Source organism: Dermacentor andersoni, chromosome 6 (assembly GCF_023375885.2).
Source record: "Dermacentor andersoni chromosome 6, qqDerAnde1_hic_scaffold, whole genome shotgun sequence".
Taxonomy (NCBI): Eukaryota; Metazoa; Arthropoda; class Arachnida; order Ixodida; family Ixodidae; genus Dermacentor; species Dermacentor andersoni.
In genome coordinates, this window is record NC_092819.1 from 136,487,698 (window position 1) to 136,510,528 (window position 22,831).

The window sequence follows — 22,831 nt, forward strand, 5'->3', positions numbered from 1 at the left end:
CAGGAGTTGAAGGATTGGCGGGGGGTGGAAAACTGGCTGACCATTGTCGCCACTGTAGTAATTGCGCGCCCAGGTTCCGCGACACTAAAGTCTTGAAGATGTTTGCGTCACAACTGAGCCGTGAAATATACGAAGCTTACTGTATAAAAATGCAATCTGGCAGCTGCGTAAGCAGTTCTTCAGTATCATTGAGTGATAAAGAATACAAATATTTACAAGCAAATTTGCGGCACTCACGCCCGCATGCCAACGTCGAGTGATGGCTATCCGATGATTGGCAAAGGTGATTACGATACTTGTATAAATGTGAGATTTCCCGTAGTAAATCTTAGTTGAAGTTCCGCGCCTGTCTTGTGTGTTCCTTCCTTGTCCCTTGTTTTTCAGTGCGGTTACATGATGCATTCTATCACCAGGATCTGCCCATGATTTATTTCTGTTGGCGGATGCCGAAAAAAACTAAGGAAGGTGAGTCATATACAGCTTCCGCTGTAAATGAAAGGAGAGGGGAAGGCAGCGCTGCCCGGCAGCCTATTTTCCCCCTCGTTTATACTTTTATGCGCCACTGTTCATAAAAATCGCCTGAAAATACACGAAAAAAAAATTAATGTCAGAAGTGGGATTCGAACCCACGCCTGGAAGACCAGACTGCGACCTGAACGCAGCGCCTTGGACCGCTCGGCCATCCTGACAGAACGCAAGACGCCGCTACTCCGGCTGGTGCGACACTATGGTATCAAACGACCTGTAGTGGTCGCGGCACATTTCACCGTTGGTGCAGTACCTCGATATGGTGGTTATGACCTTTGTGTAACTCTGAAAAATGCCTTTACAGCAGCGTGGTATGACGCAGTAGGAGGTCGCTATCCCGGCTGGCCAAAGTTCTGAAGCAGGGATCACGTAATGGGTTACACGTTTCTACTGGTCATATGACATTAGAGTTAATCATTCCCTAAAAGGGAACTAAGTAGTTGCCTAGATTTTACTTCCATATCAGCCGGTCGTGTTCCATACGCCACACGGAGCTAGTAAGTGCTACTATGTACGGGTACTGGCGTTCAAGTGTACCGTAATTCCAGATCTGCTGTTTCTCTTTTTGCTGAAGGCAACCGTAGGAACGCGGGAAATTAATTACCTCACTAGCAAAAGGCGCCTTCGTCCGTCACTATTAGCGCCGTTAGACGGGTACCATTTCAAATCCGCGCCCGAGTGACGGTTGCCTTTGTGTAGCAAACGTGAATCTCGAAGGCTACGCGTTTGCACACGGCGGTGTGCACCGAAAGTGACAGTGGAGCCGTGATACGTCATGGCCGCCATGTTTTAGACTTTACTTCTGGCCACAGTTGGCCGAAAATTTAACTTCCATCCAACTATCGCTGCACTTTCGTAGCCATTGCAAGTTGCTATTTCAGCCGCTTTAGCCGTATGTTTTCGAAGCGCACGGTAACAGCAAGTTGTCACGGCTTCGCCGCTCGCTTGTTACTAAGTGTACGAAAAAGCTTAAAATTGCGTTGATTACATCGTCTTCTGTGAAGTGCTGTGCGGCGCTCCAGTTTCGCTGTGTTGTGAAACGTAAGAAACGCCTAGGAGATACTCATCGCCGAAGAAATGGCTACGGCCATGGAAAGTATCCTTTCTATGCTTTCGGTTACGTCATTCCTTTGCAATCGTAAGTTTCTGCCAGTTCGTTCAGTGGCCCGTATTGATTACGGATTGCTTCTTTTTTCGGGCGCTGTTCCGACCAAATCGCATTGTTAATGTCTTCGTAGCTTGTAAGACCGTTCGCGTCATTGGCGTAACAGTTTATCGATGTCATGGGCGTTGTATCAGATTCGTTCACGGTGACTTCACTGTTGCGTTGCCACTAGCGAAGGCGGTTCATTAAAACAAGAAACAATTTCTTCCGTTATAGACGACTGCCAGGTTGCATCACCCTACTTACCCTCGAAAACTGACACGCCAAGGATGACAAGGTTGCTTTTGACAAGGAGAGATCCACTTATCGAAACGTCGGCCGGCCTGTCTGACTTTATCCCTGTTTATTCAACTTCTGTCCCACAGTGATCAGCACACAGGCAGCCGTATGGCCTATTTGCTTGGTGATAGGCTTGTCATTGCACAGTATATTCGTGCTTGATGCTTAATTTTCCTCCTGTGATACCAAACCATGATGGTCCACACTTTCAAGTATCTGCAAACTGGTGGATACACGCAATTTAAAATTTAGTGTGCCATTAGCTAAGTAGCGAGTTCTGACAATTCACTTAATTAACATATGCTTACTCTAGTTCCCCACATTCAAGCTGAGCAGCACATTTATGTGGCTTTAAACAAGACGTGCAACGATGTTGTGACTACAGTCGAACCTGGATAAAAAAATTATTCTTGATATCAAATACACAATACTTGCTTACCTATACTCATATGCAATAACTACTGTATTTATTCTAATATAGGTTGAGCTTTTTTTTTTTTTCGGAAATGTTAAGCAAAAACGAGCTATCGACTTATACTTGTGAACAAAGCTAGCAATAGTATGAAGTATGAAAAATATAAAGCTAATGGAGTTCTCCCATTGCACTTGCTCTAAAGTCAATCTGGAGATGGCTTTAAGGAACACTGCTTATCTAATGTGCTGGACGGCGATGTGTGAGGACAATATTGTTTAGTGCCAAAGACACCTGCAAAGCATCCGACGAGGACAACTTCACTGGTAATTACAATGAGGATGCAGCTTTTGGAATGGACTAGTGAGATTCAGTGGCCAAGCTTACGTAAATACTGGTGTGTCATGTTCAAAGTTTTTCATCTTTATAAAAAGATATAGGTTAACATACATTCGAGTTAGTACTTTTTTTTTCAATTAATCAATCCGTCTATTTCTGGTTTTTGTGTACACGATACAACGAAAATAGATGGCAAGAGAAAAAGCTGCTTTGTCGGAGCTTGACTGAGCTCTAACCACACATACACCAGCAAATATACATATACAGCATTCTAAGCAAATAACTATATACAGCAGCCTAAGTTTTTCTTGCTACAGCTTCACATTAAGGACAACCATTTTGCAGAATGTATGAGTAGCATAATATGAAATATTGAAAATAATATACACACAAATATTAACAGAACCCACATTGAGACATGTATTGGGTATCATGATAAATATTATACAAACATTTTAGCATAATTAAATCAAAAAAAGTCTATTCAAGATATTAGGTTTTTCTTTACACTATACGAAGATCAAATATGTCCTTTTTCATTAGTGTTAGTATATCTACATCTCATGCGTAGCATTCACTCATTGTAAGTGGCATTCTCCGTCGAATCCTTTCTGTGCCATAATGTGTATGGGAGGAACGAATTTCAAAAGATGATTGATGCCTAAAAGGATACAACGCTGTTTTCCTTTAAATTTTCTAGGTCTAAAGACTTTTCAATTTTGCCAAATTGAGAATTCTTATACATGATTAGTAATTTGTGGATGTAAATTTCTCAGCCAATAGAATATAGAGGGGTCTACCTACATTCATGTTTTATTTATATTCAAGTAGATACGGTACCTTGTAACGAACTGGACATTGTAAATATCAAATTGGGGGAGTCCGATCCAAATGCCAAATGGTTGCTTACATGTTGCAAAACAGAGTGTTCCAGAAGTTATTTTTCTGCAATAGGTGTGCTTTCCCGGTACTGTGCTCGCATTGAGAGAAGTAGATTCAAGTGGATCTGTACCATAGGCGCTGACTAGGGGGGCTCCGGGGCCCGAGCCTGTTCCGGAGTTTTCCAGGGAAGAGCTGAGCCCCCCCTCCCCCTTCCCCCGGGCGATGGCAAAGCCTACCCCCTCCCCTCCTCTCACATCTAACGGGTCAATGCAAGAGTTTTGTCGCCCACATCATTTGAGGTTTCTTTTTACTTGCCTCGACCTTTTCTCTTAAAATTTTATTGTGGCTAATAGCTTACTGTATCATTGTTGGCGGGGACATGCACGGATTTTAATTCATACTTTGCTTTATTTCTGCAAATTCTTACAATAGGAGAACAAGCACATTAGGAGTACCAGCCATAGCTGCCTCATCCGTATTTTTTCACTTCAACATTGTTCTAAATTTCAACTGTAAACACCATGCAAATACACAACATATTTAAATATATACACAGGACAAAGTTTATTATATTTTTAAAGAGAAGGACACTGCCAATTAAACAATATTTCTAAAGGTATGTACAGCTTGTGCCTATAAAACGAATATCTTGCGGTATGTTCACTCGCTTCAAAATGCTTTGCATGCTTTTTGACCCTGAAAAAAAAAAAAAAACTGTAGGCTTTCGGGACCCCTTAGGCAGAGTCTTTTATCAACGGTGTATGAAATGTACTTGAATTATATGTGCCTCAGTATTGAATCTCTTTCCAGTAAGCAAAGCTAACAACTCAATAAAGAACTTCTAATAAACACAACATTTATTAGGGATGGAAACATTGTCACTTGCATGCAGAGGTCATAAATATATGCACAGTGTCCCAACTAACTGTCATGCACAAAGATTTAAAAAAAAAGCAATGTGTTACTTAAAAAAAACCTAGTGCATATTATTTCCAGTACAGTGGAGTAGCTGCCAGTAATACTTTAGTTACAGAGATTTAATGAGGTAATTGTAATTAATTCTGTAACTCGAGACATACTGTCATAATTATCACAGTGTCAATGGGGCATCTTGAGGCACAGCCAAGGCACATCTAACTGCGGTATATTCAGCGTTGTACTAATTGCGTACTCATTTTTTCTGACTGATAAATAAACCCTGCGAAATATGACGAATACCACAGGACTGTGCTCCCACCAGCATTATAAAGCAGCGCCCTCGAACAGGCTTCTTCCGAGTTGACCAGAACGAAATGAAGGAAATGATGAAAAAAGATATCCATCCAAGCACTCCGTACAGATGGTTAACCAGTGAAGCTGAAACCTGCGGCCCTGGTGTTTATGACTGGATTAATCCTGACACATCATGAAATGACGGCTTGGTAGGCTGCCGGATCCTTGGTACGCAGTTGGTGCTTGCACTCAGCTGCACGAGCCTGTTCTTGTGCCCGGGCTGTAACATCGGGACAGCGTCGACGAGCTCTTTCCCGATTCTGCTCGTGGCATTGCTGATCAAAAGGTGCCTGCACGACGAGTGGCCTACTCATTTCGTAGCCGGAGAGAAACTGCTACGCGCCCGCTCGGCTGTGACAGAGAGCAACGATGTGAATATTGGCGCAGCCAATCGCATGCCTCTCTTTCGTTTTTGTTTTGTTTTGTTTTGTTTTTCGTGCATTCGCATTGGGTTGCGCAGGAGGAGTTTTCAGCGTACAGGCGACAGCCGGTCGAATCGGCTAGCCATATGCAGCTTCACTGTGAAACATTGTGATTGAGCTAGTGCCTTATCTGACATGCCTCGGCCGAAGTAACACATCATGTTTGGTATTAGTAGTTGGAAACAAGCTGTGATAGCTGTTGTGTTCGCATAGGTAAAGTGCACAGGTAGTCCTTTTTTTTTGGGGGGGGGGGGGGCACAGTACCTATCACTACAAAAGCGAATTGACAATGTCAGTGCAAATGTTTAAAGGTGCGTTTTGTTTCATCCCAGTCACCGTGTCTTTCTCTAATGAGCAGAAGGTAAAAATGATCCTTGCCTTGGGAGCTGCATATGACAACAAGAGGAAGGCGGCAAATATATATCAGTCGTGGAAGTGTGGTGGTAGACCAAACGCATCGACTATCATCAGAAATGATGAAAACCTGAGACAAACTGGCAGCTTCAAGAAACAGCGGCATAGGATTCCATCTTTAGTCCTAGCCTACACACAGATGTTCTATAATTTATAGCTTCAAAGCCACAGACTAGTATGCAGGACGTGGCCTCCCAGGCAGCAATTTCCATGTCACCAGTTTGGAGGATTCTAAACAACGGCCTTTCACCTGTACCACCTTAACCAGCACCAATGCTTGGAAGATGTAAACCTGTAAAATCGTCTAGGTTTCTCGTATTGGCTCCTCACAAAAGCCTATGAGTCACCGGACTTTTTTTATGCAACATCATCTGCACAGATGAAGCCAATTTACACAGTAACGCCCAGGTAAATTTGCATAATGCACGCTATTGCAGTGACTACTGCAATGCATACTGGGTAAAGCGCAATCGGCACCACTATCGATGGTCATTCCATGTGTGGTGCGGAATTTACGCCGGTGCTATAATCAATCCCATCTTTTTCGATCACACACTGACTGGATAGTGTTATGTGGACAAAATCCTTGAAGGAGTGGTGGTACAGTGTCACATCTTCCACTTCTGTGGTATCGGCAAGATGGAGCACCAGCACACAGCAGCAGCCGAGCACGAAACTGGCTGGGTGTGACTTTTCATGCGTAATAGATTGGAAGGCACGGACCTCTAAATTGGCCGGCTAGGTCACCTGACCTCTCTCCACTCGAATTCTTTCTTTGGGGTTATGTGAAAGATCGTGCTTACATGATCCAGATGGACATCAGATGAGCTCAAGGCAAGGATAACAGATGTCTGTCATAGGATTTCAGCGTTGGTCATCATGAAAGCCAGAAAAGATGTGATAGAGTGGACTCCGTACTGCGTAGCTGCAGAAGGAGACCTATTCGAACACGTCCTCTAGGCAGCAGCTGGTGTCGAACGGCACTTACGAATTCATGATAATAAGGGCACACTGAAACCTGATGTTCTTTTTTTTTTTTTTTTTGTGCAGGATTGTCAATTCGGCTGATTCAGAAGTGGTTATTTACTTTCTTGAACTTATCGGTTTTGCCCTTTCTCAATATGAGGGTCGCTTCCCGTTCTGTTTATTTTGCTTTTATTTTATGCCGTGATCCTGCTTTTACAGCATGTATACACTCTCGTTAAAACTAAAACTGTCACTATAATTTCGCTTTGGTCCGAAGCATGTTTCTGGCACGAAATATAGCTGTGCGCACACTCTGTCGATGTGGCGCGAGCAAAGCCGGAATTTTGAAACATGCTATGCCTATTACATGGCCTTCAACATTTCACGCGTGGTCAGAGCGGCGAGAGAGAGAATAACTTTATTGAACTGGGGAAATGGGGATAGGGGATTAGGAGCTTGATGGGTGGTGCCCCAAGTCCAGGGCTCCACTGGCTTCTGCCGCTAGCCGAACGTGACCAAGAAGAGCCTTCTGCACCTTCGGGTCTGAGCTGGCGAGTTGTGCCTCCCATTGCTCCAGTGTGTTGGTTAGATTATACCTAACTAAGTAGGCATTTAAATTCGGCGGTCTATTTTGGCATCCCCATGAGATGTGGTACAAAGACGATGGTGAGTCGCTACACCACGGACAGGCACGCCCGTACATCGTTGGGAAAATTTTGCTCAATCTTAATAAATTTGGGTAGACCCCCGTTTGAATCCTGCGGAGATCTATTGCGTCTTCCCCTTGCAAAGATGTGTGGGGGGCGCCGTATTTTTGCCGCATGCCGCGCTGGTGAGCAAGAATATCGCGTGGTGCCATACGTGCCAGATCGTTATTCTCCTCCTCGCGACGGCTTCCCTGTGAAGTGGCGGGTTGTGAATGGGAGTGCGATGGTTGCTCCGCTCGGTTCGTGAGCTCTCGAGCTAGAGCGTCAGCCCTCTCATTCCCCTCCAGGCCTGCGTGTCCTGGACACCAGACCAGTCTGTATGTATTCTTGAGTTCCTTTCCCAGGAGGTGGCTAACATTGAAAGGGAGACGGCCGTTCATAAAGAAGCGGCACGCCTCCTGAGAGTCAGAGATGAGAGCGGCGAGGGACTTTTGTTATTAATGTGATCAGTCGGCCTTGAGAGGCGGATAATAAGTGACGTAAAGCGAAAAGAATAGCTGCAAAGCCGCGAAACCTGCTGTTGAGGCTCCTTCCATATCATTATCAAAGTGATGTGCTGTCTCTTCGGGTTTGCGACAGGCAATGCAGTTGCTTTCAATCAGCATATTTGAGGGCGCTGCTTTATGATGCAGGTGAGAGCGTAGTCATGGGGTATTTTTCATATTTCGTGAGGTTTGTTTGCCAGCCGGAAAAACATTGCACGCAATTAGTACGTCGCTGAAAACACAAATGTCATTTGGGGGTGCCTGCAGGTGCCTCATTGACACTTTTATAATTAGGACAGTACTTCTCGAATTAGATCATTAATTTTAATTGTCGTATTAAATTTCAGGAATGAAAGAATTACTGACGGCTACTCCACTGTACTGGAAACAGTAGGCGTTAGGTTTTCTTCGAGTTACGCAACTGCTCTTCTTCTTTAAGTGTTGGTGCATGATAGTTGGCGTACCCTGTATAATTCGCTCAGTAACCGAAATGAGGCCAAGCCGGATTCACTCGACGTCAGAATCAGCAGCAGTCATGCGCAGGAGCGCTTATACTTGGACTCACAGAAAGAAAAAAAAAAAAAAAGAAGACAGAGAGAGGCTGCAGTTTAGCTGGAAAGGTGAAACAGTATTAGTGATAGCATACGATTACACGAAGGAAGATTGCACCACCGGGAGGCGGCAGATTCTTGGTGGTGCAAGAGGACTTTTTTTCACAGGCTGTGAAATTGAACTGTCTCCTAATATGAGGTCTTGTAAATTCTCATATAAGGCCGTCACTTCAGCGAACAATTCTTCGAGGTCACACGAAATTTTGAATCTTCAAGTGCAAGAAATATACATGTATACATACACACACACACATACAGGAGGGGGGTTTGGGAAAGCTGATCAGGCCCCAGCCCCCCTCCCCCAGAAAAATGAAAACTTTCCACCTATGGTCTGCACAGTCCTGTGCAGCTTTCTTGCTTTGAACTTGGCTCGTCTACAGCATTTTAGAACATGCAAAACGGGGATGTGATCAAAGAAAAGACCTTGCATGCTGTAATGCCAACAAAGTCCACCGGGGTGGAGCAGCATGTGGCACACAGCTGGCCCAGCCTGATCCGCCACTCTCACATCGCTCAACCATGTGAATGAGGATGCCAACAAACCTTGCTGCTCCGGCTTGGCCAACTCATGGCCTCCAAGATTGCACCAGCGCTGATGTGACTGTGGAGGCCATGCCTAACTACTCCAGCCTGTGCGGTGCACCTCAATGAACGAAATATGCATGGAAAATACAATAAGACTTATGGACTTAGCTCTATGTGCACGCTAAAGACCCCCAGGTAGTTAAAATCATTCTGGAGGCCCACTCTATAGTGTAAAAGTAAAGCTCGCTGTACGACCTCTAAACACTGGTAAATTAACAGCGTTGTTGCAGACTGCTAACTGTTAACCCATGTGTTCGGCTTGTGAATATTTCCTGAGTGTGAGCTAAGTATAGGGCTTTAGTGTTTTGTTGGAAAACACGTTTACCTTACATTCTATTATACAACTACCACTAGATGAGCATAGTGATGTGAGGAAGAGCAGGCTAGTGACACATCTCACCAAATGAAATAAAATGTTTTCTGCCAAAATATATAGCTGCCACTTGAATGAAACCACAGGAAGACAGCCTGGAAACAAAGTATGGTTCCTAGAAGCTAACCAACACGTTCGCATACTAGAAGCCGCAGGAGGCCATAATCGTTAATTGGAGCACATTGATGAAACAAAGCTAACATTATGCACTTCTCACAAGCACGAACATATCAATCCAAGTTTGCTATGTGCATCCTCCTCATTACATCTGGCTGGTACAATTGGTTTAAGTAAATAGTGAGTGACAATGTGACAAACCTCTATGGGCATGCGATTGCTGTAAATCACATATTGGGTTTGAGCAGGCTTCTTATTGTATTGATTAAATTACTTAGCGAACACCTAGTGCTTCGAACAATTTATTAGACACTGTTTTACACAAAGACAAGAATTCAGACATCATGGCTTGCATGAACAATGCTCTTGTCCACCTTTTCCTGCATTTTGGGTCACAGGAAAATCTTAAGACTTAGGCGTCATTTTCTCTTTTGCTGGTGCAAAAAGGTGTGCATAAACAAAAAGGATGTAGTGTTTTTAGCTATAAAACTGTCATGCAGCTTTCATCTTATGTTTGCGAGCCCGAAGAGACAACTTGGCAAACACATCTGTGGCACTATGAGAAGTACAAGCACCAGGCAACACAACAGTACCGCACTGACTAATGCCTGCGCGTGTGCAGCCGATTCAACAGCTCCAACACAATATGGTGGCTGTGCAGCACGAGCATGGTCAAAGGCTGTCGCCACCCAGAATGGCGGGAGGTGGCGCTGACGTCTAGGCACACTAATTTTGGAGGCCACTCCTAGCTGCACCAGCCTGCGTGGCACAGCAGTGAGAGACAAGTGCAACGGCAATAATGAGCTTCTGTTTGCACGCACGTGCATTCAGCTACATGCAGTGGTGAGAAAGAACGTGGTTGCTTGACACATATCCTGCGCGGGGAGTCGAGAGTTTTGAACTTCCACACCAAATCTGCCAGACCCCACAGAAAGCAATATATTCGGCGTGCAAGAGTTGGGCCTTTCTTGCTTTCACACAAATATAGTTTGTTATATGCATTGACAGGAGTATTCTGTTTGTTGAAATGATGTTTTAAGTACATGTATTTCTACAAATATTTCAAGAGGTACTTAAACTTACTCTGTTATATCAATTATTTTCTTATATCCCATTTCATTATAATGAAGTTTTAATGTGTTCAAAACTACATGTTTCAATTGAATTAAAGTGTATTGGTTATGGACTTCACAGCAGTTGACAGCTATGCTTTTATATATGACTCTGCAGTAATACTCATTGTCTGCCCCATTTAGTTTGGGGTCGTCCTGTGAATTTCGCAGTTGGTATAGGTTACCAGCTATGTCTTTGGACAGCTGCAAGCGTTTGAAAAAAGCTTGCCCTTCTTATTGTATTATTCTTGAAAGCAACTGCTCACAATCACTGAGCATTCATAATGTGGGCATGTGACAGTTTCTTGAAATAGTGCATAAATTACAATATCTTTTGGAGACCATTGTCAACGTTAAAGTTGCACTAACCATTGATGAGTAAGAACATTTGCCCTCGAGTGGGCAACAATGCATAGGAAATGTTTTCCATAACAAGCCTTTTGAAAAGGTGGGGGGGATCAGCAGGCAACATCTGTTTGGAGTAATAAGATCTCTCTCTCTCTCTCTCTCTCTCTCTCTCTGTCTACCTATCTCTCCACGTTTTTGCATTCAGCTGCTTAGACTCACCACAACACGTGCCAGTGTTTGTAGGCCTTTCTGCAACTGAATACCTGTGTCCAAATTTTACATAAAAGCAGGTGCTCTTCCATTCCTGCTGATCAATTTTACAGCAATAGCTGTTGTAACTTTAAGCTCTTGATGTGTCCATGTGCCCATCTGTAGGCCATACCAAAAGCACTAGCTACCTTACATAATCACTGTAGTTGCTTCGGGTTTCTGCATGGAGGTTGTCTAAATGGTTCTCCAACACTCATAATGGTTGGAACTCACTAATTGTAGTAAAATAGAATTCCACTACAGGTTTATTTATGTTAACTTATTATTGCCAAGCTTGATTCTATGTTTGATATTCTAAACAGTATCATCGTCACAAAAGCAAACCTAAAATGTTACTGACAGTCTAGGGTAATAGGAACCAGAACCAGTCTAAGAGAAGCAAATGCACACTTCCATTGACCATCTTGTATAGACGGGAGGCCACACCGACTCATATCTGTTTAAATATGCTGTGTGAAATGTTCACACAATAATTTTGCTTACGTAATCTACCTGTGGCTTTTGTGTCTTTTAGTATGAAGTTGTGTAAGGCTTGTGCTTTTGTTCAGCCTCTATGAAGCTGCCTGCTGTATGAGGTGGCCAGCTTTCCCTCAAGCTGCAACTGGTATTTTTCGTAACTTTGTTATGGAGTAAATTCAGTACCACATACTGTAATTGTTTTATACCGCTTTTGGGAAGAAAGAAAGATGAGGGTCACCAAAGCAGGCATTAAGAGCCACTGTTAACAGCATAAGCCATTTCTCTACGTGACTTGAAGCTACTCACAAGGTCACCATAGCAACAAGTGATAGAAGAGGGCCTTAGAAAGAAACTATTGTGAAGGCCAAGCAGGAAAGTAGCTGCTGCCTAATAGTCACACTGAGGTTCTACTTCTCCCAGCCATAAAAATTTTTCAAGCTGGGTATTTGTTGGCATTGTCAGCTTCTATGTGGCTCCTTGCAACAAATGGCTGAACACTTCTGCAGACATGGCAGCACCCTTAGTGATGCCACCAGGCACAAACTGAGGTAGTGTATGCCTGCCTCGGTAGACCATTAACTGTTTGTTTGAATTTGTAAACTCCTTGCGATGCAACCAGCAATAATTCTGAGCTAGAGATCGATCAGTGTGATCTAAGTGCACAAACTTCAGGGGGTTGTTTCGTTCATCAGTCACCTGAGCTTTAGTAAAGCAAGTCAAGAACAGGTCTTTTGGCAAAATAGAAGCCGAGGATCTGGTATTGACAAAGAGGACAGGTGCTTCTCATTTGTCTCAACATCGACAAAAAGCCTGGTTGAATCAGAGACTGGCAGAACTAATTGACTGCCTGGACTATCATTTAATTAAAAGGCAAGCAACAGGCTATAAGGGCTGGATGACCTGCGTGCTCACTGACAATGTGCCGACAGCGACTGCAAGAAATGGCTACTGTGACACACCTAGGTAAAACATCCTTTCATGGAGTGCAGAAGCATGTTTTTCCACATACTTGGCAATTGTGCCTCGAAGCATGTCGATGACTGCACTTGAAGCAGCCAGCCTTAAACTGTTCACTGTGCCGAAACTTAGTGTTAAGTGAAGTTGCAAGACTGAGCCGTTCTTCCTTTCACTTTCTAATATTTTCTTCTAGACTTTCTCCTATCAGTCCATGTAGAACTTCTGTTTCTCTCCAATATATGTTCTCGGCAGCTATTGACGCTTATCACATCAGCTGGCATAAACACTTTTGGCTGCATGAGCAAAATGAGCATGCATTAATTTTTCATTCTCCTGCTTCTCACAACCGTAGGCTATGGAAACGATGCACAGCGGGCTGTTGGCTTCACCTGCTGGTCTTTGGTCTTATTTATCTTTTTAAACTTTATTGTGTGCCAAGTTTCATATAAAGCCCCTCAATAAACTTCAGTCATGTAATATCGATAGTGTATTGTTTCCTTTTTCTTTTTTTCCACACAGTAGTTATTGCAATAAACGCCTTGTCACACCCCCCTTTTCTTCTTGCGGTAATGTTGGCAACCCTACACATCCATGTGTTATTTGGTGCGTTTTATTCTCCTACAAGTTTACCCATGGTTTTTCTAACCTGCTATATCACTGTGAAATACAGTGAAAAAAAATTGCTGGTTGCTCAGGCTAATGCGTATGTGTAGACATACACATACATGACACTTCATCTGCCACTCTGGTTTTGTTATGATGAAATACTCTTACTTGCACAATTGTTTGCAACATAGTATGTGTGCTCAATATTGTGTTGCTGGTAGTAGCTCGTTCACATTTAAGGCACACTCAAGGCGAATACAAAGTTAAAGTGAAAAGCTAATTCTCAAAAAGGTCTAAATAAAGCATCAATATTATCGAAATGAGAGCTTAAGTAAGCGAGGAATTGAGGTAAATGTAGGACACGATTTGAGACTCTACCGGAACTTTCAAGTACTAGCCCTATGACATTGTAATGGCCCATTAAATGCTGTCACTAGTACTCAACCACTGATCACTGCATGGCAGTATAAGACTGCAGAAAATGCTACTTTCCCAATTTTATCCTGTTCGCAGAAAAAATAACTCATTGACGTTACCCTTGACAACAATGTGGATGATGAAAAGGTTTCATTTTCGCTCAACCCAGCAACGCCTGCACTTTCATGTTTTGCTGGTTTTGGTATTGCATACTGCAGTACTAGTTTTGTTCGCTCACAAAGCTCACACTAACTGCAAGCAGCAGAATATGTTACGTCCATATGATATCTTTGCTCGGTTTCTGGCCACTTTTTACGGGAAAACCCGTAGCGTCAGTTGTCTGGCACTGTTTTACTCATTGGCTGGAGTAAAGGGCAGTGATTGCATATCGGCATCACACCACCTTGCTCATGCTTTGCGTTTTGAATTTCACTAGAAGAATACAGCCCTCTCAGTCGCAATTTTGTCTGTAACTAAGTCTTGGCACGAAACAAGTGGTTAAAAGTTTCTCGAATGGTATTCTAACGGTCCACGTTGACCTAAAATCTGCCTCAAGTGTCCCTTTGAAATGTAACTGCTAATTTATTACCAAAAGGGAGCAATTCTAGGTACTGTTCAAAAATGTAACTCATCAATCACAAAAATGCAGTTCTTTACATACATGTCTGCTACAGACTGCAGTATGTTGAGTCAAACTCAGACTGTTCTTGTGAATACTTGAAAAAGGCATGCATACTGCTATGACGTCTGTCTCGGGCTCTAGCACCATTTCCTTGACGAAGTGAGCACAGAGCACCTGTTCAACCTCAAGTTTGCAGCCAAGGATCTTGAGAGGAATGCGAAAAAGTGTGAAAAGGAAGAGAAGGTGGAGAAGACCAAGCTGAAAAAGGCAAGTCATTGCTGTGACTCCTTACTGTGTGCGTTTGGCAGTTGCAATGGGCACTACCTGGCCATTGTGAGCTACAATGCATGCAGGAAGCAATAGGTTATTCATTCACTTGAGAAATAATTAAGACTAAGACACCTGAATGGCACCGAAAGCGCAGAAAAATATTCTTTGTGTCTGTTCTTCTCCTTTATCTTGTTCCTGTTTCACCGTAGCATATTGTGCTGGCAGCTAATGACACCTTTGACATTGTTATGTGGACTGATAGGGTATAGGCAAGCCTGCAGAGTTGACTTGCCAAGTCAGAGCCTAACATAGGGTGCGGATAAAAGGTTACAAATCCACTAACTAGTGTAAGCAACACAAAGGAACAGGATTTCACATATCCAAAAGCCACGGCTGTCTTGAAGGCTTTGATCAATAGCCTTGTCAGACAGGCAAATGTCATGTAACTTTGAACGAGTGCACTTTGCCGTTATTGTCATTTGCAGGTCGTCGCACCGAGAGGTTAAATGAAACTCGCTGTAGAAACACTTGTCTACGAGTGCCATTGTCAAACTCGCTTTGCCGTTTCGAAGTACACAGCCGCGATGGCAGTACTTCAAATGTACACAAAATAATACTCAGTGGACAGCTGGTGCTGATTCTGAAACCAGTATTTTTGTGATTTATAAATGTTCTAAGCATCCCTGCTTGCGAAAACAACCATTCTTTCTCTGCAAACAAAATCTGTGTTGTTTATCGTGCACCCAAGCATCACCACTGTCAAGACTTCCAAATGCGCAGGATGTCGCTTTGGTGTGGGATGCAGTGTCGTATGGTCCTCAGAATTGATTGTGTTAATGTTCCTTTTTTTGGAGTTATTACATAAAATAAGCATATAACATGCTGACTAATTTACCAGTTGACACTGCCATCAGTTCCAAATGCCACTTTCCTTTCTCGCCTAGCAGCATACCGCCAAAGTGACACTGGCTGCGGTGAAGTGCACTCACTCCAAGTGTCACTGAGTTTGCCCATCCGACTGTTGTAATTCACTGCATTCAGTCATGACACATCCGCTTCTTAGTCAGCTTAACCTAAACTAGTCTGTAAGAATAAATTTCTAAGTAAATTATCTAGCGTGCTTTGGCACTTACCGGTGAATCGCTTAGGTTTGCACTTTCATATACTGCAAAAGAAAAGAAAGAGAAATTAGAAATTTAATGTCAAGTACTCCTTCAGTACATTTGAAAGACCCAGTGCAAGTTGCGCGATAAGGGTTGCTGCACTTGCACACCTAAAACATTAGCAAACTTTCTGGCATTTTGGCACCTCAAGTCTTTGATTTCGCCATGCAGTCTGGTCGTACTCAAAAAGAGTGTCATACCCCCTATGCCACCTGGTCCACGCAGGCGATTCAAAAGAACAATCTCGAAGGTGCACGGATTCATGCGGAAAACTCGATCCGGCAGAAGAACCAGGCACTCAACTACCTCCGCATGGCATCGCGGATCGATGCCGTGGCGAGCCGTGTGCAGACGGCTGTCACCACGAAGAAGGTCACCTCGTCCATGGCGGGTGTCGTCAAGTCAATGGATGCAGCAATGAAGAGCATGAACCTGGAAAAGGTGGGCACGGTGACCAGGACTTTGCACAGCTAAAAGCATAGTAACTTGGCAACGTTGGAGATTGGTCCACTCGGTTGGTTCTTTGCGTTCTTTTAGTCTTTCATTGGCCTTGTGCCTGCTGCACACTGTGCACATCTACAGTAAGGTAGGTAGTGGAACCTGTGGATTGAATAGTTTTGCAGGGCACTTCATCTGTACCCTTTGCGTCTGCAGTCCATAAGGTTCCTGAACTGAATGGAATTCTTCAAATTGTCTGTCGCGGTGGCTAAGGGAATATGGTGCTGTTCTCCAGATCATGAGGTTACAGATCTTATTTCTGGTTTCTGGGGCCACATTCTGATGGGGGCGGAATGCAAAAACACTCACATATGCTTATGTCACATATTGAGGAATCCAAGGTAGCCAGAATCAATCCAGAGTCGTCCACTCATAGAGCGTGCATTGCCTTTGGATGTTAAAGCCTGTAGTACTTTGATTTTATTGCGATAACAATTCTAAAAACACTTGAGGTGCATTGTTGCCATCGGGCTGGCCCAGGCACAGTGAATCCTGTGTTAGAGGTCACGTAATCTGCCTTGGATGCCAAGCCAAAGGGCCAGCATGCAAGGGTGAGCCAGTAAGCCAGTAAGGCTAGCAGGTTCATGCACGCTGTCTTCCTGCAAGTCCGGTGTTGGAGGTCACTTGATCTGCTGAGAAATCTGCCGAGTACAGTCAACCTCTCTATATTGCTTTCGTAGATTATGAAAAGGGCTTTTGATTCTGTAGAGAAACCAGCAGTCTTGGAGGCTTTGAGTAATGAAGGAGTATAGGAGGCATACATGAATATCTTGGGAAATATCTGCAAAGATTCCACAGCTACCTTCGTTGTCCGCAAGAATAGTTACCTATCAAGAAAGGGGTCAGGCAAGGAGATGCAGTCTATTCACTGTATGCTTAGAAGAAGTATTCAAACTGTTAGACTGGGAAGGCTTAGGTGTGAGGATCAGTGGCAAATATCTCGGCAACCTTTGGTTTGCAGATGACATTGTCCTGTTCAGCAACACTGCAGATGAATTGCAATAAATAATTGAGGACCTTAACTGAGAAAGCTGAATATAATATTCGAAGGCGAATAAGACGAAAGTAATGTTCAGTAGCCTGGCAACGAAGCCAGAATGCATTATTGCCAGTCAGCCTCTAGAGTCTGTACAGCAGTACGTTTATCTGGGTCAGTTATTCACGGGGACCCTGACTATAAGAAGGAAATTTACAGAAGAATAAAAACGGATTGGAGTGCATACGGCAGGCATTACCAAATCCTGACTGAGAGCTTACCACTATCATTGAAAAGAAAGGTGTACAATCAATGCATTCTACTGGTGCTAACATATGGGGCAGAAACTTGGAGGTTGACAAGGAAGATCGAGAACAAGTTGAGGATTGTGCAAAGAGTGGTGGAACGAGAAATGTTACGTGTAACAATAAGAGACAGGATGAGAGCAGTGTGGGTCAGAGGGCAAATGGGGATAGCCAATATTCTGGTTGACCTTAAGAGAACAAAATGAAGCTGGGCAGGCCATGTATATGTAGAGTAGATAACGAGTGGACTTTTAGAGCTACAGAATGAGTTCCATGAGAAGGGAAACACTGTCAAGGATGGCAGAAAATTAGGTGGAGTGATGAAGTTAGGAAATCTGCAGGCACAGGTTGGAATGGGCTAGTGCAAGACGGGGGTAATTGGAGATCGCTGGGAGAGGCCTTTGTCCTGCAGTGGACACAAAGATATACTGGTGATGTTGATAATCTGCTGAGTTTTGGTGATGTTGATAGTCTGCTGAGTTTTGAAGGCACAATGCAGTCGAAATGGTGAAGGCAGTGGCAGCATGAATCGATCGCTTTAAGTCAAGCACTCCTGCCAGCACTCCTCATAATGCCTGAGTTGTGACTACAAGTGTTCGCAGTCATAGCATGAACACTGTTGATGTGCTTCTCTGGGCACGACACCACTCCTGTTAAGTTAGTAAACGAATATGGGAGCGGAACATTGTGGCATTGTGGCACTCACTCTAGCTCTCTTGGTTGTGTACGGCACTGCAATGCTGGGACACAGGAGTACCGGCACGTCACAGAGCACCAAGTGAGCTCGGTCAATTATGAAAATGACAGGATGTTCAACTCCCACGTAGTCACCTTCTGCGTCTTCACAACACACACTCCTCCTGGGAAACTAAACCAAAACTGATTTGCAGAAGAGATACTACAATAAAATATGTATGGCACTCGGAAGCTTTCCACTATTTTCTCTAGTGTCTCAATGTCCAAGACCTTCAGTCCATGCAGAAAAATGAGCAAGTCAGAAATGTACCAGTTTTTGTTTAATTGTTGGTTCCTCGACAGAAAGTAAAGTAGAAGCAGTCATTCAAATAAAGTTTCAAATTTTCGTTTGTAAATTTTTAAGAAGCCTCAAGGAAGACACTAAAGAAGAATTACTTTTGATTTTACTGCTACTTAAAAAATTAAGAAAATGTACAAAAAGCATATCCCTGCTATCAGTTTGAGCCTCTTGTTAGACTGTGCTATAGAAATACTTGTTTCTAGGTGGGCTTGAACTTAGCTGTTATGATGTCTTTGCTATGCAGTGGAGCACTAATGATCAAATCATCTTGCCTAAGGACATGTATGTCATTAAACTTCCTATTAAATCTGCACTGTGAATGCAAAAGTTAAACTTAATGCATTTGTGTAATTTATACACTTTTATTACGGTTAACAAAAGCATCTATGAAAGCTAGATTTGTGTAACTCTCATGGGATTTAAATTGCATTAGCAAATTTGTTTCTATCTCCTCTGTCTTACATCAGCAGCACAGCTTTCGGTAGCCTTGCTGCACCCTGAGCTAGCTGTAGAGCTTGTGGGTGTTGTGTCTGGCACCTCCAATAAAGAATAACGCTGTTCTCACAGCCTATGTTGAACAAGTGAAAGGTAAAAACTCGGGTAAGCTATTGTGCTGATGATATTGCCTTGCTTAGTACACAGTCCCGGAATAGAACAGCAGTTTACGATAGGTAGCAAGGCACTGGAAGTTGTAAGGGAATACATCTACTTAGGACAGGTAGTGACCGCGGATCTGGATCATGAGTCTGAAATAATCAGAAGAATAAGAATGGGCTGGGGAGCGTTTGGCTGGCATTCTCAGATCATGAACAGCAGGTTGCCATTATCCCTCAAGAGAAAAGTGTATAACAGGTGTGTCTTACCAGTAATCACGTACAAGGCAGAAACCTGGAGGCTTACGAAAAGGGTTCTACTTAAAATGAGGACGACGCAACGAGCTATGGAAAGAAGAATGATAGGTGTAACGTTAAGGGACAAGAAAATATTAGACTGGGTGAGGAAACAAACGCGAGTTAAAGAGATCTTAGTGGAAATCAAGAAAAAGAAATGGGCATGGGCAGGACATGTAATGAGGAGGGAAGATAACCGATGGTCATTAAGGGTTGCAGACTGTATTCCAAGGGAAGGGAAGCATAGCAGGGGGCGGCAGAAAGGTGGGCGGATAAGATTAAGAAGTTTGCAGGGACAACATGGCCACAATTAGTACATGACTGGGGTAGTTGGAGAAGTATGGGAGAGACCTTTTCTCTGCAGTGGGTGTAACCAGGCTGATGATGATGATGATGATGAAGAAGCTATTGTGCACGGTCAGGCTGTAGTCAGCACCTTGCTATTATTATGTCAGTGATAACTCCACGTGTTTGGCCTAATGACTTGTACATGTACATTGACAAAGCCTTAATTTTAAAAAAAGCAACTTAAGGAAGCACAAGTGAAATTGCATTCGAGATTGCAGGATCATGAAGACTCGCTGCCCCAGTTATCAAAGTATACATAAATGAAAATACTTGTTAGGTTGGGGGCTGGCAGCCAGCAAAAAAGAACTAGGTGGTTTTTCTGCAGTCAGTTTTTTTTCGCTTTGGCGAACGTTGCTCACTTCACAGTTCCATCTAGCAATTTTTGTAAGAAGCTTTGTGCATGCACAACAGCTTTGCATCCATAATCAAGAACTAACTAGCCCGAACACAACCTTTTGTTTCGTTGCTTCCTGGTGCGCAGATCTCTGGCCTGATGGACAAGTTTGAGAAGCAGTTTGAGGACCTGGACGTGCAGGCATCCTGCATGGAGGACACCATGAGCTCCACCACCACGGTCACTGCCCCACAGCACGAGGTCGAGGGCCTCATGCAGCAAGTCGCAGACGAGGCTGGGTGAGCATCTGTCAATGCATTGGAGATGTACCTCTTTTGCCTTGGGTCACTTTCCTGGCTCCTTCTAAATTAAGAGTTGCAAAGTCTGGCAACTGAAACAGAGGGCAGGAGTTATGTTTTGTTGCATGACAGGAATTTATCCCTATGTGCGTTGAGGAATAAGTTGTTTACAAGTGCCAGTGGCAAAGCTATGCGGAGGAGACATACTTTAGTTGTTCAGCAAAAATTAGCAAGATACGGACCACACAAACGAGTCATTTACAAGGGGCATTATAGGAAAGATTCAACCAGCCTTGTGCACGAAACCCCCTTCGTCAGTGCTCCCTCCCTATTTTTGGGCACGGATGTGCGCCACTGTCGAGATGTACTAGTACCAGGAAACGCTGAATGGGTCGATTGATCCCTTCTGCCACAGAAAAAAAGCGATGTCGCCTGATAAACTTTGTTCCCGTGCATTGCAAGCAGCAGCTGACAACAAGGAAGAGCATGCAAATCAAGTTTACAGGAAAAATGAAGAAAAAAAGAATATACATGAGAAGAGTGTTAGATTACACTGTCATGGTAAAAGACCACTTCAATACAAATTTGAATAAAAAGACACATCTTGTGCACCTGACACACAAAAATCACCCCCTTCAGGGTGAGGAGCTTTGCAATAGGGAAGAGTCTGAGGAAAATGAATGTGAGGATATGGATACAAGGGATAGGATAGGAGTAGGTGATCATGTGCGCTTTCTGGGACACTTGCCACTGCAATCTTGACCTGTCACCAACTATAGCACAATCAGGGATCGTCAGATTGGATGTTGTTAGACATTGCATCAGCTTACCATATACTGTTGTGTAAGGCCATGGCTCTAAATTCGGGCCTAAATACACTAGAACCTCACTCATAATTTTTAGAAAAGGAACTAGGGAAAAGACATGCTAACTGGAAAACAAACAACCCGAAGTCACTAAAACATTCGTCAGACTCGACTTCAATTGACATCTACATAACGCAAAATGTGCTGAGCCAATGCATGCTGAGCTGGTGATGCTTGGGCAAGCGGAGACGTGCTTTGTCGCTTTTTGCGCGGCGTCGGAAAGCTTACATTCAGCTTCCTCGAATCGGGTCTGGGTCCGCAGCTTCTTCGGGCGGGGCATTTTGCCGAGTAGTTTTGGCTTGCCCGCTCAGCGAGAATCGTTGCCACACGAGATGTTGATGCACGTCAAGCAGGTCAGGCCCAAGCAGCCCTAGGCATGCTTTGGCATTTCTTCTATTGCGTAGTGTTTTTAAGACAGCACAAAACAAAATTTAGTTGGTGGACGATGACGGAATACGATGACACCAGAGTGAAACAAGACACTCACTTCGCGCTGCCTGCAGCAGCAAATGGCAACACATTAGGCTTATCGTCTCCTAAACGCATGCAGTAAGCTTGCGACGGCACTACACCGCACAGCCTATGTGGTGTAGTGCAGAAGGTGGGGTTGGCGGCAAGAGCTGTGCGTGGAACACGTGATGACCCGTGGGGAGTTTTGCTGCTCCCAAAAGAAGAAACTGAGTACATGCCAGCATTTTCATGTGGCACAAGCAGCAAGTGAGTCCTGCGAGGAAGTTTCTGTGAGAGGTGCCTACTGCTCCCACTTGTGCCAGTGCTTGTTCACATGGGATCTAGTGGCCGGGAAAATGCATCATACGAATCCTGTTTGGCATTGTACTGAACATTGGTGCTGAAAAATCATGTTTTCTGGGAATGCACTAACCGACAAAAACGAAGCATAATTGTATTGAGTCACTTTTTTTGGGTTCTCAGGGATGGAAATTCTGCACTAATTGTGCCAAACCATCGAGCTACGCGAACCTGTGCCAAAACACTTAATTTCGAATGAAGTTGCCAGATTTGACAGGGTGCGCATGTTCGGTGGAGACCACACACCCATAGACATGCGTTGGCTGGCGCTTAGCCCGGCAGCTCAAGCCTAAGCTCACTGTCAGTGTCAGTTTCACTGTCACTGTCTTTGGAGTGTGGGTGTGTTCGGTGGCATAAATGTAACTAGGCCACAAGAAAGTGAAAAACCATTTTGTGTTATACAACGCATTATGAATGTTTTATAAAGGTGTTACGCATTTGCATATACAGTGAAACCTCGTTAAACCGTAGTTCGCCGGAGCTCGGAAATAGTATGTACTAAACAGTACTACCGTTTAGCCGAAATAGCACGAGCTCGCGCCCACTTACCTGTCAAAAACGGTACACGGAACTCGGAGAGAGTGTGATGAAAGGGGAAAAGAACATGCAGTATTTATTCACTTCGCGCGACAAAAGTATTATTTTCGTTTGATGCCGCGGCAGCCTAGCAGTGACGACAGCATCCTCA

The 22,831-nt window shown here is 43.8% G+C and overlaps 1 protein-coding gene and 1 non-coding gene across 2 annotated transcripts in view; one reads left to right on the top strand and one right to left on the bottom strand.

The window, feature by feature from the left end:
* Positions 1–605: 605 nt before the first annotated feature.
* On the bottom strand, positions 606–689 carry TRNAL-CAG (transfer RNA leucine (anticodon CAG)). Its single transcript has one exon. It is a non-coding gene; the product is annotated as a tRNA-Leu (tRNA).
* A 711-nt stretch (positions 690–1,400) lies between these two features.
* Positions 1,401–22,831, top strand: part of Chmp1 (charged multivesicular body protein 1) — a 41,522-nt gene continuing 20,091 nt past the window's right edge. The window contains exons 1-4 of the mRNA XM_050172173.3: positions 1,401–1,624; positions 14,518–14,615; positions 16,007–16,222; positions 20,316–20,467. Coding sequence (XP_050028130.1) covers positions 1,606–1,624; positions 14,518–14,615; positions 16,007–16,222; positions 20,316–20,467 — 485 coding nt within the window. The 5' untranslated portion in view covers positions 1,401–1,605. The remainder of the gene's footprint in view (positions 1,625–14,517; positions 14,616–16,006; positions 16,223–20,315; positions 20,468–22,831) is intronic.